The sequence below is a fragment of the Corvus cornix genome, chromosome 1A (assembly GCF_000738735.6).
Source record: "Corvus cornix cornix isolate S_Up_H32 chromosome 1A, ASM73873v5, whole genome shotgun sequence".
In the NCBI taxonomy this organism is placed as follows: domain Eukaryota; kingdom Metazoa; phylum Chordata; class Aves; order Passeriformes; family Corvidae; genus Corvus; species Corvus cornix.
Window position 1 is genome coordinate 14,243,662 of NC_047057.1, and position 19,447 is coordinate 14,263,108.

The 19,447-nt window shown below is 43.1% G+C and overlaps 1 protein-coding gene across 1 annotated transcript in view; it reads left to right on the plus strand.

Annotated features, from left to right (window-relative positions):
- ABCD2 (ATP binding cassette subfamily D member 2) overlaps positions 1 to 9,782 on the plus strand; it is a 43,946-nt gene extending 34,164 nt beyond the window's left edge. Inside the window, exons 8-10 of the mRNA XM_010395702.2 lie at positions 2,969 to 3,053; positions 3,775 to 3,900; positions 5,517 to 9,782. Coding sequence (XP_010394004.2) covers positions 2,969 to 3,053; positions 3,775 to 3,900; positions 5,517 to 5,727 — 422 coding nt within the window. The 3' untranslated portion in view covers positions 5,728 to 9,782. The remainder of the gene's footprint in view (positions 1 to 2,968; positions 3,054 to 3,774; positions 3,901 to 5,516) is intronic.
- The last annotated feature ends 9,665 nt before the right edge of the window (positions 9,783 to 19,447 follow it).

Genomic DNA, 19,447 nt, shown 5'->3' on the forward strand with positions numbered 1-19,447 from the left:
TGAAAGAGGCTTCCATGCCTGAAAGCTTGGCAGGGGTGGACTCTCTGGCTGTGGTCTGCTGTGTTAGCCTTTCTTCTGTCCTTCAGTCCATGTCTGATAATGTGCATTGGAATGCAGATCTGAAAAAGGAACTTTTTAATCTTTTCATGGCAGCTGAATGCTCAGTCTTGCATGAAAATGCAACAATTCACAAGAATGAAGGATACGGAGGGCTACAGATCCCAGGAGTAACCCATTTTTTGTTGCCAAATACAGCTTGCATTTTCCTTCAGAAAACTGAGATTAAAGGAATTATGAAAGAAGCCAAGCAAGAAAATGCAATGCTGCTATCCTGAGGCCATCACTAGTTTTTGCCGGCAGCCGTATGTATTTCTGCTGCTGTTACTGTGCCCCAGCACATTAAACATGCTCTTTGTCTTACTGGCTGCAAAAGCCGTAACAAGAAGGTGGGCAAGGAATTTGGACTCTGAAAGCCAGGATTATGTTTGCACCTACTGAGAGATTTGTGCTGCATTCATGGGTGAGCCATTTCATTTCTTCATTTGTGAAGTGAATGTAGTTATGGGTGACCTAAGCCACTGACTTGGCTGATATTTCCAGAATACTAAGTACCTTCACTGACCTGTGCCATGTCAGCAGGAAGAAACAGGAGACAAGTAGGTGCACTATTGTTCACAGACAGGGGGAGTCAGTTTAGTGTGAGTTACAATGCCTAAGTGTTTGGACAAAATTATTTAGACATTAGAAAAGAATTTTTTAAAGGGGCAATATAAAATTGCATCCTTCCTTATCTGTTGTTTGAGGCATTCCAAGTGGAAAATAGGAGAGTTCAGGGAGAGTGCTAGGCAGGAAGAGACAAGATGCACGTCATGTTCAGTTAGAATGTAAGTTGAAGCAACCACAGAGATGACCATTGTATCCTGGTAAACAGAGGTTAAATCTTAGCCCTTTAGAGAAAATAATAGAATTATTTTGCTGACAAGAGGATGCTTCTTCTTGAACTACATTCCCTTTTTGTCTTTTAATAAGCCTTTGTAAACCAGCTGATCAGGAAGAAACTGTATGAATGCAGGCACTGCTTCTCCGGGTACATGTGCACACATGCACACCCACCCACACCCTAGCTCAGATCCAGGTCCTGGAGCTCATCTGTATTCTCAGCTTGAAAATAACAGAACATAAGCAGCAGCTTGTATGTTGTCTTCAGAAGCATAGTTGTTTCTATGGCTTTTGTGAAGAGCTGTTCCCATCCCTTGCTAGAACCCTTTGCCAAAAGGGAGCTTTCCAGGTGTTTTACAGTGCTTTTTAGAAGCTCGGGTTGTTGGTGGAACAGCACTCCAGCTCTCTGTGAGGTCCCAGCACTGGGACTGCTCAGCAAAAGCAGCCTGTGTGTATCTCTGTGTGTATCTGTTCCCTTTACCAGAGTTTATCCAAATGGTGATTCAGTTAATCACTACACAGCTCCATCTTTGCTGAGAGCCTGCTGATAGAAAGCACTGTATGTGCTCCTGGGAGGGCACCCACTGGCATCCTTAAACAAGAATGGAAGGAAAATAGGGGAGAACTATCGGATCACTAAAAGTGATGTCTTTCTCGCATATGCCTGGTTTTTAAATCTAACTTTATTAATATTTATTTTTAAAAAATCATTAAATTGTATTTTCTAACTTTATGTAGAGCAAATTCTTGAAATTTAGTCTCTGTCATTATCAATTCCTGTTTTTGGTCACACAGCCCCTCATCAGATGTTTCACTGATGTTTTGTTCAGTCCTGCCAAGCCCTGGTATAGCACCAAGCACAGGTTAGAGCAGTACCCAGCCTCCTGCACCCCATTGTCTCACATTTGTGTAGGTATCAGAAATAACACAGCCCACCCTCCTTGCTTTATCTTATTTATGGTCTTTTCTGGCCAATATTTATTTTAATTTTGGCAGTGGCAGAAAAGGGGGTTTTGGTTTTGTTATTAACTTTTTAGAGTATTTCTGGGGCTGATCTGAAAAAATGTTCTCTTCCTCTGTCCTGCTTCAGCTGCTTGTCTCATGAATAGAAGATCTGTTGAGAAAAATGTCCTATCAGACATTTTGCTACTTCCACACTCTTTTTTTTGAAAACTTGTCTATTTTGCTACTCTATCCATATGGGTTGTTTGACTGAAAACTTACTTTCGGTAAGGTAATTTGTTACTTTAAGTTTTTCAGTAGTAGGAATGAATCATGCCTGAGTACTCACAGAGCACCAGTCTGCTGTAAGCTCACAGATAAAAGGCCTCATGCTCCTGTTGCATGTACCTGAAAGTGATAAAGAAATAAATCAGTTTTCTGCCATGCAGAATATTAAATGAGGATACCCCATGTTATAACAGTTGTGGATTATTTTTAAATACAAGGTAGTAGGAAATTTTTAGAGAATATTCTTCTGTCTGATTTCAGTTTTGCTGCCTGTCTGTGCACACAGATACATCCCTGTGTCTGTAGTTGTGTTTCTGTTGGGTTTGATGACAGTTTTCTTTGCCTACAGTAGTGAGTGCAGTCTGACATGCTCTTTATTTTTTATACTTTATTTATTTTAATTTGCTTTTAAATTTCCACTCTTGCCTTTCAAGAAAAAATAGATAATTGTTCCATGAAACAAATATGACAAAATAAAATTGCTAGTTATATACAGGTCAAAGAGGTTTTTTCAAAGAGATGGTAAGTCAATTTTTTTTACAATACCTATATGACCATGAAGTCTAAATTCCACTTTCAAAATTGTCATGATATAACGGACATTTTTCCAATTGATTGCCAGTGGATAAGTGTTGAGATATTTCAGAAGATGTAGTTCAGAAGCCTGAGCTGTCTCTTCTGCAGTGGAAATGATCTTTATGATTTTGGTTACAGATTGCAGAGATGTTGCAAGTGAAGCTGCATTTCCTTCATAAACTTATATTGTCCTGACTCATTTTGTTTGCATTTTTTTAAAAAGGCTGGGATGCCATCATGGATTGGAAAGATGTCTTATCGGGAGGAGAAAAACAAAGGATGGGCATGGCCCGGATGTTTTACCACAAGTAAGTGTGTTATGATTCGTTCCTTAAGTAGCATTTGAAAATGAGAAAGAATTTTGCAGGTTTTCTGATACAGTTTGAGCAGTAGTAGACTATAATCTGCATGCAATATGCAACACTGTCTAGCATAGGACCTGCATAAATCTTCCTTATTCACACAGGCTCGCTCCCTTTAGTTTGGGTAATGCTTCTTTGCTTTTGGCAACATAGCATTATCTTTTTTAGATATTTCTTTCTTTAACATCTCAGGCACAAACATCTTTCCTCCTACAAATGTTGCCAAAGTCTGATGGACTGTTGCAAGAAGCTCTTGGAGTTTGAAAGCCAAGCTCCTTAGCCTTTTCATTTTGGAGACTGCAAGCACACAAAGGCAGCCCGGTCCTTATATAGGAGTGGATAGGAAGCTTCAAGTCAGCTTTAGTGACTGCATAACTTGATGAGAGCACAAAATAATATTAGGTCAGGACATAGAAGGACATAGAAGTTAGATCACTGTGTACTCAAATGGGCCAGGAAATAAACCCCATGTTTCCTGGAAGTTGTCTTTGCACCTGAATAATGCATGGAAACTTTATGTTGTTGCTAGCCAGCTTCCAGCTGTAAATAAGAGACAGCTGTCTGGCAAAAATAGCTCTCTACTTCCTGTTGTTCTTTCAATTAAACCTTGTACATGGGAATAATGTCCAAAACCTAGACGAGTGATGTATTTATCTGCTTTTGAAAGGCCAAAATATGCATTGCTGGATGAATGTACAAGTGCTGTAAGCATTGATGTCGAAGGAAAGATATTCCAAGCTGCAAAAGCTGCTGGGATATCCCTGCTTTCCATAACACACAGACCTTCTCTTTGGTAAGTATATTCAGGGCTTTATATGGTCCTTGCTTTTAGCTCTCTGAAAAGCAGTGGATTGGCCTTTATCCTTTGTACTGGGGCTGTTGCTTAGTCAGTATCTACTGCAGTTTCTAAGATAAATTGTCTACAACAATAGTGATGTAAATTAATTTAGCATGGATTTTTTTCGTTCTTTGAAAGGTATTTATTCATCCCTCTTATTTTTTTAACATGTTTCAGTTATTAATATGCAGATGTCTAAGAGGTAATTAATTATGCCACAGCCACAACAGGTATCACCAGGTTATTCTCTAAAGGTGACAAGATACGTGGTGTGTCTTGGGGAAGTTTACCAGTGCAGGCAGAAGATGGGAAACATGGCAAGTGGTTAAACTGTACTTTGTTCTTCCATGGGAATACTATGTATGTTTGTTTAACTTCAGTTGTGTCCTCTACCTGCAGCATTTAGCTTCTTGATATTTTGGGGGTGTGGTGGGCAAAAAACAGAAGGATGGGTTAAGCATTTGGTATCACAAAGGATAATATGCAAGAAGTGGTGAATGTAAGTCTGGAGATGAGTCTCTTTCCAGTCCCATGTCATAAGTCATTGAGTTTATTAAAACTGCCACATTCCCTGGATGGGATTTATAATGAGTGTTTTGTGATGCATTTTACCTTCTATAATTTATAGTGATAAATGACACAGTCATACCAGCAGCTCTGAGGGAACTCTCTGCTCTCCTCTGGCACCTCCTGAAAAATGTTCTGTCAGGTCTTGACAAACTCCACATGTACACCTTTGAATATTTTCAGTGCACACACCCTGATACTCACTGAAAGATCTGTGACTCCTACACAGACTTTTTTCTTTTGGCCCCTTGCAAACTGAACCATGTTTTAGGAATAAAGTTACCTTGAATGAAGTCAACCTTGTAAGATGCAGGGGAACAAACTGAGGTGTAATTTGAACAAACTTGAGTTTTATCAATAGAATCAGGTGCATCATGCCTGCCTCACGGTATTTGCTGTTAAGGAGGTAAAACATCTATCAGAAAGGGATGTAAATAAAATAAACTGGTACTAGAACTCCCGAGGGAGAAATTAACCTTGTCTGATGCTGCTGTTCTAGCTCCCCGGGGAAAAAGGCATCTGATGGAGTTGTAGAGAAGGCAACTGTAGCCACAATGTTTCTAAGAGGGAGGCAGTAAGAGGGAGGCCACCACCTTGGCCAGGGACAGCAGGTGATGAGTGGACTTTCCATGGCCCTGCTGTCCACTCCTGCCAGTATCCCTGCAGGTGAGGGGCTCTGAGCCCGGCCATGTGGGCTGCTGAGGCGATGACTGCCCGGCTGGGAGCCCACACCACTGCTGTTGCTTCCAGCTGGCACCTGCTGAATTTCACTACTAGCCTGGGGCAGTCCTGGTGACAGGCTTTGAAATACCCAAATCCCTTAGGAAAGAGTGTCCTGGGATGATGAGTCATTGAAAAAAAATTCTTACCCAGTGATCCAGAACTGGACAACTCTCAAATTCCTGAAAGGCACCTTTGAAAAGAGACACATCCATCCAAATTTGCATGCAAAAATGAACCATTTATCCCCTGAGCCATTACTAATGCTTTAATTTCTACTGCAGGAAGTACCACACTCACTTGCTGCAGTTTGATGGACAAGGCGGCTGGCGTTTTGAGCAGTTGGACACCGCTATCCGTTTATCACTGAGTGAGGAAAAACAGAGACTGGAATCCCAGCTTGCAGGAATTCCTAAAATGCAGCAGAGACTGAATGAACTGTGTAAAATCCTGGGAGAAGATTCAGTGCTTAAAACAATGGACAAAGAGGAATAAATAATTTATGGTTTATGTTTTTAAAAGTATTTTTTTAGTTAAAAGCATTACAAATTCAGCCATTATCCTTTGCATGCATTGTGACAGAGGCTTAGAGCATAGCAAAACACAGCCAGCAGAAAATAATGCTCTGAATGCTATGTAAGAGTTTAGTGTTTTAGTATTAAGGAGGAAGGTGGTTGAACTGTGAAAAGAAAATAAGCAAGTGCACAGAGTATAAGATTAGTCATTACATCTTATGTTAATTCCTAGTGAAAGCCCAATTCACTGCAAGAAATGACCAACACACTTAGGTTTTGTAGGTGAATTTTTGCCTGAGACTTGGCCTGCAGAATGTGCTCTTGTACCAGGTCACTGTGTGCGTATGACATGCCTGCTACGCAGAGCAACCGGGCATGACACTCAGGCATGGAGCACGGCAGGGACAGTATCTGGGTGAGTATGCAGATGTGTGCAAAAACCTCATTTGGGTATAAGAAACATTCTCTCAGCCCATGTAAAGCAAGACTTCTGTTCTACTACTGAACAGTATACACGCCTTTACCTGCATTTCCACAGGAAATAACGAAATAGGCTGACCACAAGACAACTGTCTGAGCAACCCACTGCCCTCATGACAGAGAAGCAGGAACAGAGCTAAACATGTAATATACTTGTGCTTTATGCCATTACATGTGGCTTCAGAGGCTCTTTGCCCTTCATGATACATCAGTTCCTTCGGGGGATTATTTATGTCCCTTATTCGGTAACCTCTGGTGGTGTGGATGGAGCACTGGGCCTGGCATCAAGTGACTTAGTTTTCACTTGACTAAATCATTCATCTGCTCTATGGGTCTGATCCAGCTGGCATCCATGTCTGACCCAGTTTCTCCATTGGCATAATCACAATATAGACATTTGTTTGTTCCATGAGACACTTTGTGATGGGAAGGACTGTAGGAGAAGGAAATGTCAGTTTCTAACAATACACTGAATACTCAGGCATGGCTGTCCTGCCAGTTGAAATGCTCAGCACTTACAAAAGTCTGTGAAAAGTTAGAGCATTTGGTAACCACTAATTAATATGCCTGCCATATTTTGGTGCAGTGGCTGAACACTGCCCTCCCCATGAGCAAATGCACTGGTTAACAGCCTTGCTTTCAGATGCACTCACTGATTGTCCCATCAGCTGTTCAGTTCAGTAGGAATGTGGTCCCCAATCAGTCAGAAGGTGCTTTAACAGAGCTGCCTGAGACAGTGTTGGCCTGAGTGCTTTGCTGGATGAAAAAGCTGGAGAATTAGAAATAAAAATGTGAATGTATTTAAGAGCTCCTGTTCTCTATGGCTGTAAGTGCACAGCAAATAAGCAGCTCAGGAGTGAAGATCAGGAGGGGTGAGAGGCTTTGCAGATGGGTAAATGAGCCTTAGCCTGGATGTAGCAATCCTGAAGTTTGTTGGTTTTTTTTTTTTTCCCCAGAAGAGTGATTCCTTAGAAGATTTGTCTGTTCTTAGTCTGAGAGAGGTAGTGCATAAGCTACTAAGAGCTGTTTGGAGAGGAGAAATATTTTAGGGGTATTTGCTGAGCTGGAAATGTTTGAGCACCCTGAAGTTAATATAAACTCTTACCTTTTTCTGATTACTTCAAGAACAAGAGGAAGGCGAATTAACTCTATCTGCCAAATCCCAGTCAAGTGCACTAACAATTAGCCCATATTACTTCTCAGTGTGCCCAGCTTGCTGCTTGGTATGGCATTTGCACCAGTAAATGGAGTAAGTCTGCTCCCTCCACAGTCTGTGGCTTGAATGTAACCCTGTAACTTACCCTGGTGACAACAGTTTGTTCCTTTCTTTAGTTTTGTCTGTAGAGCCCCCTGAGACATCTCACTGATATAGAAAGGAATGCTCCTAGGAACCTTTGAAAGGGCTGAAAACTGAAGGTTCGAGATAATAAGATGTTGTGTTGTAAAGCGCAGACTGGAGGCCACTGCTGGGGTGGCTGACATGTGCATGCATTTTAATTTGCAAATGTCTCTGCTCGTCCCTCTCCCTGAAGGCGAGCTTTCCCCCTTCTCATCTTCAAAGCACAATTCAGAACTGCTAAGGAAAAAAAGAAACCAGCCAAGAATCTGTTCTCAGTGAGCATAACCAAGATGACTGATGGGTGTAAAAGCTTGCAGGTTTCTGAGTGATGTTTCTCTAAGATGTGGTGAATCAAGGCACACCATGCACATGCCCTTGTCCCAGCTGCAGTGCATCCTGCTAGCTCAAGGCAGCCACAAAGCCACCTTCCCACAAGCCTTTCCCAAGCCAGGACCTGAGGTGGAGGAAGGGGCATTGCTGTTCCCCACCCCTCCATTAAGCACTTTAACATGTGGCTGGGAACTAAACCAGGTTGTCCACTCCCTGAATGAGTGGGATACTGAAAAGTTGTGAAGAATTGGCCCAGTTTGGCACAGCTCCAGATATCCCACCAGAGCTCTGCCCCTGTCCTTATCCCTCATGGCACAAAACAAATCTCTTCTGAATAAATCATGTTTAGTAGAAGAAAGTTTGTTCACTGTTTTTTTAAATGAAATTATGCATAAAACATACAAAAATATATGTTACTGATGAAATTTTGATGAAAACTGAAATCACATCAGGATCAATCTAATAGTATTTTCTTTGAAGTTTAACATACATTTCTTGGATCCAGTAATAGACAACCATTCCTATTCAGCTGTATACTGTAAAATACCCTAGCATCTCACTCAGCTATTCATGTTCCTGTAGGCATGGCAAGAACGTTAGAGGCTGCAATGAGAAGAAACACTTCTCAAAACAGGAACTTTCTGCATGATACTGAGCTGGTTTTAGAAGGAATTTCTGTACTAGTGGCTCATTATTTTTCAAGTTAGTTTTGTGGCAGGAAGAGAAACAGCCCTGGAGATATTTTCTGCAGATTTTCTCTGTTGTTCCAAGGGCTAATTGAACCTGCAGTCTCTGTTTCTGTTTCTGGAGAGTTTTACAGGGCATAGTCCAGGTCATTTTGTGCTGCTTTGGGCCCAGCCTAGCAGAGGTGTGTGCTGCCTGCTCAGGAATAGCTCAAGGAGACACTGTTCTGGAGCCAGGGCATGGGGAGCACATGGCCCTGGCAGTGCAAGAGGGTCAAAGTGGAACAGGATACCTTGGTGGAAGCTTTTTGTAGGGCAGTGAGAGCTGCTTATGAATATTCATTCCCTTTTTGGTGTTCAGGAGCTGTGCCTCCCCAGGAGGCTGAGGAAGTGACTTTTTGGCCTCCTTTCTGCCTGTCATACCTATCTGGACCTAACCAGACCCTGTCATGGTGTCTGTGCATTCAGGGCTGGGTACTGCCCTGTGCTGAGCACACCCAGCCCTGTGAGCACCCTCTCATCCCTCAGGGCTCAGGGCAGACTGGATTGCCTGGGTCTGTTTGCACCTAGAGGAGTACAGGTGATGAGCAAAATTCATACTTGCCTCAGGCAGGTAGTATCTGTATGACAAAAATATGAATTCTTCACATCAGTTTGTTCAGATAATGCAAAGAGTTTTTGCAAGAATCTTCAGAATGGAAGGACACATTTTTTGTGCATGGGATTTCAGTATTTTAATGTGGGAAGAGTTTGTTTTTCATTTAGTTTGGGGGGCCAGACTCATTCCTGGTTTGGACTTGGAAGTCCTCCTTCTGCTGGGACAGAAAGCCCCACATATTTTTAAGGAATTTTTCAAAAGCAGTGGGATTTGTATTTGAGTAGGGAATGAAGGACTGGGTATTAAATGGGTTATTTCAGGGAAAATTATATCTTAAAGCAAATGAACACATCTGCAGTCCACTCAAACTTATGAATGGTGATAATGCATGTCAAAGTCAAATTTCTGAGCCAATCATAAAGAAATCCCCCTACTGAGCTGTTCATGAAGCTTAGGAGAACTGAACTGTTAATCAAATGTGTCTTTGTTTTGTTTATGTTTGACATTAATGCCTTTTAAGAGCAGACAATTTATAAAGCAATAAAATATGCTTTACAGTTGTAATTTATTCCAACCTCAAATAAAACATGTTGCATTTACTTTCAGTTTACAGTGTTCCTTATGAGTCATTCACAAAGCAGTCAGGACCTGCCTGCATGTGCTCTGAGAGTCCTTTCCCAACCTTCATTTTTGTGATGGAGCAGGAAAGCTTGGGGTGGATGCTGTGTGTTTTCAAGTTAAAACAAGTATTTCATTCCTAGATCAGGCTGGCATCAAAGGCTGCTGTGAGGTTTCTCATCTCTCGTGCCACCCACTTGGTGTGTACCTGATTGACAACACAAAGGTGACAAGAGCTGCCACCCCTTGCTGGGGCTGTCTGCGAGGGAACTACACCAAGCAGTGAGCCAGAGGACTGTGCCAGCAGTGCAACATCAGGTGCCTCAGCAGCATCACTCCCAAAGGTTGTTGTTAGGGTTTTTGTAAGATACAGTTGTGCATAGAGCATCAATGTCACATATACCAACAAGCGAGTGCTCACGATGGCCTAGCAGAGGAGTGAGTTTTTTCTTAGGGAGTATGAGGGCAATAGTTGGCTCCTTAGCTGCCTTGACACAGAGCTGGCTTGTGTCCAGCCCCTTTCCAGCTGTGTGGCAGGGGATGGTGAGGTACTGTGTGGCACAGGACTTGGATTATACAGTTGGGGAGCCAGTGGAGATGGTGGTCACTTGAGAACTAGATTCTTATGGATGACTGCAGCCCGGTCCCCTGTGCCTCCCTTCCAGTCATTGCACCCACTCAGAGGGAGAGCACTGGCAGAGCGTGAAGTCTAGGACATGAGCAATGAGAAATTAATTTTTGGGGGTCTCTGGGCGGGCTGTAGGACCAGGCTGGGGTTCATGCATCAGACCAGGCTTTATGGTACTGGGGAAGGTGAGCTGAAAGCTGAGGTTGCACTTCAGTTTCACCTTTTTTGACAAGAAATGCTTTGGTGTCCACTCCTTGTAGAGCATTCCTGCTTTCTGATGAGGAGGATTGGTGCCGTGTGTTTGATGTGAAGTGCCATAGCCCTCTGCCCAAGGGTGTGGTATTCCCAGAAGAGAGGGAACAGCAAGACTTGCATCATAGGAGCTAAAAGGACTCAGGAAGTATTCTGAGCAAAGGTGTTCAAGGACTTCCCATGGGTGAAATTTTCTATTAGATGGGGAATAACTGGAAGAACATGTTACTGTTGTCTCTGTATGGCTTATTTCTGATTATAGTTCGTTCTGTTGCACCTGCTTTGTATTTTTTAAATTAGTGTCTTTAACCTAATGTAAGTGATACCATCTCTGAGAGGGTAACATTGACTTTTCAAAAATACTGCACTGACTCAATGCAAGTCTGATGTGTCTGAACAATCTGGTTTTGAACAGGTAATTAAAAAAGGGAGAAAGAGATTGTGATGGTGGCTGATGCAGGAGTAAGGAGCCAGCTGGGTCCTGGGACTGGGCTCCCAGTGAGACACCAGGCTGGGATGAGGTCTGGAAAAAAACAGCACAGGAGAGCCCATGCGAGGAGCCAGATGTCAGAAAAAGACAATAATGAAACCAATCTTGGAAATAAAGTAACTGTGCAATAGTAATTAGTTTTCTTCTCTTTTCATCAGATGTACAAAGATACAGCATTTCTAGGATAACACAAACAAAAACCCAAACCCACTTATTTATTTATCAACTCTAGCATGAAAAAAAATTTGAAAATTAAAGTTATTTAGATTGAAATGCCTTTGAAAGAGAGTTCATATTTGTTGGGTTTTAGAGTTTCATTTCAAAGAGATCAAATTCATAATACTTTTCATAAAGACTTGGGTCTTTGGGAATTAGAAATGATTCTTACCTTAAATGATGCGATACTGAAGCAAACCAAATTTATTTAATATTTAAAGCAACCAAAAATATTGCATTCAGTAATTCCAATATTCTTGTTCTCAGGTAAAATGTTCTTCTCCTCAATCATAGCCACAGTGTGCTAAAAATACATCAGGTTTATGAGATACTTCTCTGTCAGTGGGTGTTTGCTGTGCTGGTGTGTTCGGAGATCTCTATCTTTATTGTATGGGTTGCACTAAGTCTTCCTTCCCACCCTTTTGTCTCACTTTCTGTCCCCACTGGGATGGGTGCAGCGCTGAGACATCCGGGGTGGTGCCTTTGATAGCAAGTGCTGGAAAAGAGGGAATGGGGTGGTGGGTGCTGTCTAATACATTTGCTTTTTTTATAGATACAAACACTTTGAGGAAAAGTCTTAAGGAGTAATGTCTGCACGACTAAAATGCAGCGGCTGGCAAGGTACTAATGCAAGGTACTAAGGTGCAACAACTGGTGTTGGTAAAGCTGGGGTCTGTTGGATGTACACTCACAGGAACAGGACATTCCAGCACTGAGCAAACACTTCCCAGCATCACTTTAAACCTGCAAAACCAGGTTGATTTGAAACTTAGACAGCTCATACTTGTGAAAAACAAACAATACTCTTTTAATCCTAGCCCACAATTTTCATCAGAAGCACACAATTGCATTTTATAGTGTCCTTTGGAGTGTTTCTAGGTGACCCATACATATAATCTGTTCTTAAATAACAACATGCCTTGTCTGAGCTCTGCTATTCAACCAAAATCCCTTTATAAGCAGTATGAAATGGCAGCCACAGAAGCAAAACTCTGAAAATCCCCATATCCTTGCTAGTGCAAAATGAGCATACAATGAGGTGCTGTTGCAGTCTCTTGCTGGCCTATTTTTATACAGTAATCATGTTACAGAGAATTCAACTCCTGTCTAATCGCTGATGTTCCCTTATGTATGTGCCATGTGGCTCATTGCTGAGCATCAGAGGATGAGAACTCTGTTTATTAGACTCCTGCTTAAATTATTATGGGTGAAAAAAAGAGTGATTAATGTATTTCATGCCAAGATGAAAGTGGAGGCAAGGTAATCCGGCCTGGGAGAATGAATGCACTTCCTTTGCAAGGACTTCTTTCCAGGGACTTCTGAAGGGAGGTTCCATTTCTCTTTCAAGTCGTGGTCTGAAAACTGCTTCTGTCTGGCAGAGGATTTAATTAACAACCAGGAAAAAAACCCCAGTGACAACATCAGTTTTAAAGGTATTAAAAAATGTCTGTTTCTAAAGAATGAGCCCGATAGATGTTCCCTTTATCGGTCTGATCTTGTGAGGGCTGGGCCACCATCAAGGTGCTCCTCTGCCCCTCTGAGCCCCTGTGGGAAACCAGAGCTTATTGCACCAGCATGAACCCCAACCTTCCCAATCCCTTCCCCTCCAAAAAAGGATTATTTCCTAAAAAAATGTTCTCACTCTCTTGACTTTCACTCCTATTTTTCCTGTCCAAATTTCCAGGGGAGTCCGGAGTTCTCAGGGGCACCTTAAAGACAAACCAGGTGGGCCCAAACATGTTCTTACCTAGGACATAGTTTAGGGCTGTATCACCAAATACCTGCCTAGCCTGCTGTGAGTGTAGGGCCATGTTCAAAGCGGTTTGGTTCAGTTTGTTTAAAGCTGTGCTTGGAGATGGGTGTTTACTTTGCTAATTCAGAGCCCTATGCTGCCGTAAGAGACATAAATGGGATGCAGAAGCTGGAAGTAGACAAATTCAGACTCTGATGAAGCCAGGACAGGTTTTACTTCCAATGGGTGCTGGGATACTCCAGCAGAAAATGCTGCTTGGCACAGGGTGTTGTTTGATGGCATCTATGGCTTGGGTTGAGTGGTGCCAAGCCAGTCTCTCCTGGCCAGCAGGAAAGTGGGAACTCCCATTCTGCTGGAGTCAACAGGACTGCAGCACCCCGTGCTTTCATGGACAGCACAGCCACCCTGCTGAACTCTGCTGCACAGAAGAGCTACTGTGAGCTACTGTGAGCTTGGAGGACTGAAAACCTGGAGCCATGAAGGACGAGTCTCTCCAGCTCTTTTCCTGAGTTTGTTGGGAGCAAGTACAGACAGACCTGAGCTGCCCTGCCCCAGCACCCATGAAAGCACTTTTAGTCAGCGTTGCCCACCCTGAAAGGCACTCACTTCTTCCCTCAGGAGCTGCCCTGCAGTGCCACAGGCAGAACACAATGCTGGGCTGCAAGAAATGCAGCGCTGGGCTGCCTCCAGACCAGAGCAGGCTCCTGCCATGCCAGCCCAGAGCATGGCCAGAAGACCTCTTCTGTCTGCACCCACCTGCCCAAACAGGTCTTAGACTGGCTATAATCTATCTGGGTTTGTGCTTTAATCCTATCTGACTGCCACAGTCTTTTCAATGGTTTTTTTGATTTCTTGTGGGTAGAGGCAGAAGAGGCATGGCTACACGCTCTCTTGAAGAATGAGGCGTGTATGAGCAGAAACCATTCACTTTGTTGCCCTTGAAGATGAGTCCTCACCCACAGTGGCTCAGGTAAGAGCTCTGCTGTGTGCCATGGACAGCTTACAGGCTGAGAGTTTCACCAGAAATGATCATTCAGGAATACTCCAGACATGGGAGGGCTCTTCATCTTCTATGTCTTACTTCTTTTAACTCAATCAAATGGTCCTGCAGCTGGCTGAGCACCAGATTCAGGCACAAATACACAAGCTTTTGTGCAGTCTTAGAGGCTCGGGTTTCCTGTTCCACGTGTAATGCTAAGCCTCAGGAATGCTGTTTGGAAAGTGCTGCTAGAACTCCAGTCTAGTGGACTTCTGGCAGGAAAGAAAAGTGATCCTGAGTTGAACACCCTGTTGAGCATTGGAGCCAAAACAAAGCAAATGTTTGAACCATAAAGCTTAGAGTCACCAGTCAGCAGTCACTCAGCTGTTCTGAAAAGGTTTCTTTAATGACACTGATTAGATTATTAGAGAGGAACTTGAAAGAACCCACATTACTGCTGAGTTTGCAGACTCCTATCAGCATAGCATTGCCAAGGTTTGCTCCCAATCCAGGCTTGCTTCCTTCACAGTAATTTAGTGTAAGATTATTGATAGTGAGTTCCAATGATGACATGTGCAAATACCTTTGCCATTAGTGGGCTAAGAAACTGCCATTACTTTCAGGCACAACACATAAAATAGTGACTGTATTCATGGCCCCTAACATTGTGAAGGCACTTAAGAGTTCTGTTTTATATGAATATAATTTTAAGGTGCTTAGTTGCTCTTGGGAGTACTGACTATGCAATACACTGTGTCATATTTAATTGGCTGAGATTTGAAGTCAAAATTATTCACAAACGCTAAATTCCTTCCCAAATTCTTTTCCCCACTGTTTGCACCCTGAGTTACTTAAGTGGAGCACCACTGCTGTGGGCAGGGCTCCGTAACCATGGCATTTCCCAAGAGTTTCATGACTTTATCTCTTCCAGGCTGACATTTCCCTAGCTGAATACTCATCTGCCAGGCTTAGGAAGCCTGAAGTGAGGATGATGTAAGCTTTGCAGGTGCAAATCAAAGATTAATTGAATTTGGCCTTTAGTTATTCCTTTTTGAGTAGGACTGACATGACTGATAAGCTGAGGGGAAAAAAAATTATTGGGAAAAAAAATTAAACACATCTAACTTTCCTTCCAGTCAATTCCAGCACTCAAACCAGTGCTGTCTGCCTTTACAGAAACCAGCTGTAGTAGGCCGGGAAGAACTCTCATGTTGCCTAGGGCATGGCTTTGATCAAAAAACCTCAGCTTGCCTCTCACAAAGCTTTCCTAATGCACCTGATATGGGATCCTGCCTGAGATAATGAATCATGGTGCATTTGAAAGAAATTAAAGGATTAATGTCAAACACTGCCTCTAATCCAAACCAGCACCTTGATGATTCCTCCAGTCTCCGGAGTGGTGGGACAGCAGCAGTCCTGGGCATCAGGACATGGGCTAAGCACACATGGATGTAGGTCACTGCCATCTGAGAGGCAGAATCAATATTTCAGGGTGCGTTGCTCCCTCTAGCTTACGAGTTTAAGAGAAGGGGTAGGAGAACTAAAATTAATTTTTAAACAGCCTGTCTGGAGGGCAAAATCATCTTAATTAAATCTCATACACTCTTCCTCTGATCCAGCAGGCAGATGGTGTGTTCCTCCTGCACTTTGAAGAGGAGAGCCCAGAAGAGCTTCCAGGGAGAGCAGATCTGAGACTGTCAGAGCTCCCTTTCAGATAGGTTTCCACTGCAGGGATCACTGACGCTGTCTGTCTGTTGACAGACCCAGAGTTTAAAGATAAGAGACAGAGGGACATGCTCCCAACACTGTGTTTCATAGGTGAAATAAGGGGAGGTCATATATTGCGGAAATTGGAAATTTTGGAATTTTGTGTTTCTTCCTCTTGTGCTTCTGTTTATTCACTGAGTTTGGAGCACAACTGTTTACACCCTGGTATGTCTTTCTCAAGAGGAGGTGCTAGTGAAGGTCCCAGAACAGGGAGCTGCCACACAGCACAGGCAGTATCTACCCAGTACACACACCCATGGCACTGCTTTGCATTTGGCCTTGCCTGTGGTTCATATTTTCAGGCTTTATTCTCTGGCTGTGAAACTAGAAATAGGTTCCTTTTCATTTATTTTATTTTAAAAAATCTGTGTATATTTCTCCTTTACTTACTCCCACAGAACTGGAATTCCCAGGGCAGGGTGAAACCCAGCTCTCAGGAGATTTGTGATAAAAAGGGTAAGAATTGGCTTTGTTGAGAAAACAGGTTAGTTCCTCTGATCTATTCCAGCTTAAGCATTTGTTCTGTATTGCAAGCAGAGCTGCCAGCCTGGCTTCCCCAAACACCACGTCCTTCTGGCCCCAGTAAAGGAGCGGAGCCGAGGCCAGCAGCAATCTCAGGGTGTCCTTCTGCAGGGCTCCTGAGCAAAGACACCTTCCAATGCACCCTGCTGCTCTGCCTAAGGCCCTGCCCTGGGAGAAGTGAGAGGGGAAGGAGGAAACATTACTCCTATCTCATGCCGATTGGGTGAGGTTAAAGGCTCGAAGGCTGCAAGGGCAGCTGCACTTCAGTGGAGCAAAAAGCCAGCAGTGCGGTGGAGGAAAGGGAAAGCTGGGCAAGAGGGAAGCCAGGGAATGCTTCCCCTCTGGGGGCAGTAGAACTTTCTTTTGAAGACTAGAAACAGCACATCTTTGAAGTCTGTTTCAAACTGAGAACATGAGAGCTGAGGGTGTTCACATAACAGAGATGCCTGGCAGTAGTTCCAGGGATTGTGCAAGGGCTGCCATGAAGTCAACCAAGAATGACATGAAGGAGCCACTTCCCAGCCAGAGCAGGGAGGTGGGACTGCCAGCCAGGGACCCATCCCTCACCATCTGACAGGGTTAGGTGGAGCAGCTGGAAAACCACTCTTTCCACTGCAGAGGGCCCTCATTCCCACTCCAGAAGAGCCTGCCCACAGCAAATCATTAGAGCCAGGCTCCCTTCAACCCCTTCAGCCAGTATTGTATGGGCCAAAGAAAATTTTAATGCTTCTTTTTTAACCCATTTGTAGAACTTCTTTGAACCCCTGGTCCTTATGGGACACTGGATGCCTTTGGGAATGTCTGGTCACATCCAGCCATGACCATGGCCTTTCTGCCATGCTATGGTTTCTCTGTCTGAACAGCAGCACTTCCAGCATCCTCCTGTCATGCTGGAAGATACTCATCCCAGGCCACCCGCTGGGTCCAGTGATAAACATGAAGAGCGTGTGGGGCACAGGGACAGACTGCAAGGTCCGCCTAGTGCTTGTGTGTGGCATATGCTGACACGAGTACCCACAGCAGCCAGCTCCTCATCGCCCAGAGGAGGGGACTCTGTCCCCAGAGTAGGAGAACAGCTGAACTGGTGACTGTTGTGTGGGTGGGACACAAAGCAGTGCATGAAAGCTGTTGGTGGATTGCCAACCAGCCCACGTGGATGTGAAGTTACTCTTTGTTTCCACTGTAATCAAGATTTATGAGAGCTATTGATGTGCTTCGTGCAGATGCAGCACCGCTCAATGTTGCCAGGACAGACCTACACCCATGCATATCTTTAGGTGTGTTTCCTGGTGATTATCATTTGTGTCCTGAACATGATGACAAGATTGGAATGTTTCTAACCTGCTGCTTGCTGCAGCCTGGGAAATATGTGGGCAAAATTTTATGGTGCTTGTGCCTTTTCTGCATAGTTTTTCCTCTGCATCCAGTAGATGCTGCCTTGATATGACTGTCATGGCAGGCCACATGCATTGTGTAAATAAACGTGGAAAATAGGTTTCCATATGAGTGCTGCTGCACGTGCCACAAACAGCTGGACCTGTGAGTTGTGGAACATGATGAAATGTTTCCCCATCTGTACTTACCTAGAGATATTTCAGTACCGTTTCCCTGGTGATTCAAAACCTGTTTCTTCATGCTTCAAAACTAGGTTCTACATGCTGGGGATGGCTTGCACAATCTGTTTCCAATGCAGAGTTCAAACATTTCTGATACCATGAAGAAAAATGGAGCAAGGTTTCATGTTTGTTAATGCCACACCTTGAGCAGTTTTTCTTAAAAATAGGGATATTTTTAGAAAACAACAAATACTGGATTGTTGTTATCTTAACATTTCTGACTTTTGAGCCTTCAGTATATGGCTAATCTGAATTTTTGTATTTTCTTTCTGAATATGAGTGCTGGATACTTTCCTATTAATCTGGAAATATTTTATTCTTACATAACTATAAGTGTGCAGGAGTTTGGCCTTTACGGAAAACATCACATCTTTGAAACACTTAACAACGAGATAACATGACAAGATATAGCCCAACTACAACGTTTTTAAAAACCCTTTGTCTTTATGCCATATAACAAAACAAGCAAAGATTATTTTATTTTTATTTTATGTATATACTTTTAAACTGGGTCAAGCCAGGAAAATTTCAGTCTTCCCAGAAAAGATTTCACAAGATTTTATGTGTAACTAAAAAGGGGGTTGTATTATAGTACATAAATCAGAGTGTTTTCAACACAAAAACTTGTTGGGTAATAGAAGATAGCTCAGCAGGTGGCTGATGACAGTAACAGGTTGAAGTTCAGATTCATTTCAAAGAACACGACCCACAGGTTAAAAAGAAATACTGTAAGTAGTAGTTCAGTTAGAAAATATACAGGAAAGCCTGTATAATTAAGAATGCTTTATTGAGCATTCTGGAGAAATGCATGCAGTTATGCTAAAGACTGAATGGCAATATAGATAGTGATGAATACTGAGTTGTATTACTATGTAGAAGGATTCTGGGCTTACTGGCCTTAAGCACAGCTTGTTGATTATTCTTTCTGCCTCCTAACTTACGGCTTAGAGAAAAAGGGAGCATGAAGTCTTTAATGACAAGTCCTGTCTTTCTAATGACGTGGCTGCACACATCGCTGCTTAGCCAAAGGGAGGCAGGAATTGCCTCTTAAAAGTAGCATTGCATCAGTTCCTTTGGTTGTAACTGAAATTCAGACCAAACTTTCTGTGGGTCTGGAGAGGGTTTGCAGGTGAATGTGCTGCCACATGTCTGAGTGGCTTAGCTTAATTTGAAAGACAGTTTGGAAGCTGTATGAACATGTACCCGTAGTGGACAATTAGATAAAAATTTGCCCATAGTGGTAGTTTGCTGTAACCCCAGTTATTCACAGTGTGGCTTGGACTTTGGTATGCGAAGGTTTTATTTATTGGTAATTATCATTGGTAATTAACATGGCAAAGTACAGGCCACCAGCACCACTCATCAGCTGTACATCCAAGGAGCACCTCACCAAGGACACAGGAAAACTTTGGTCTCTTCTGAGTATCAC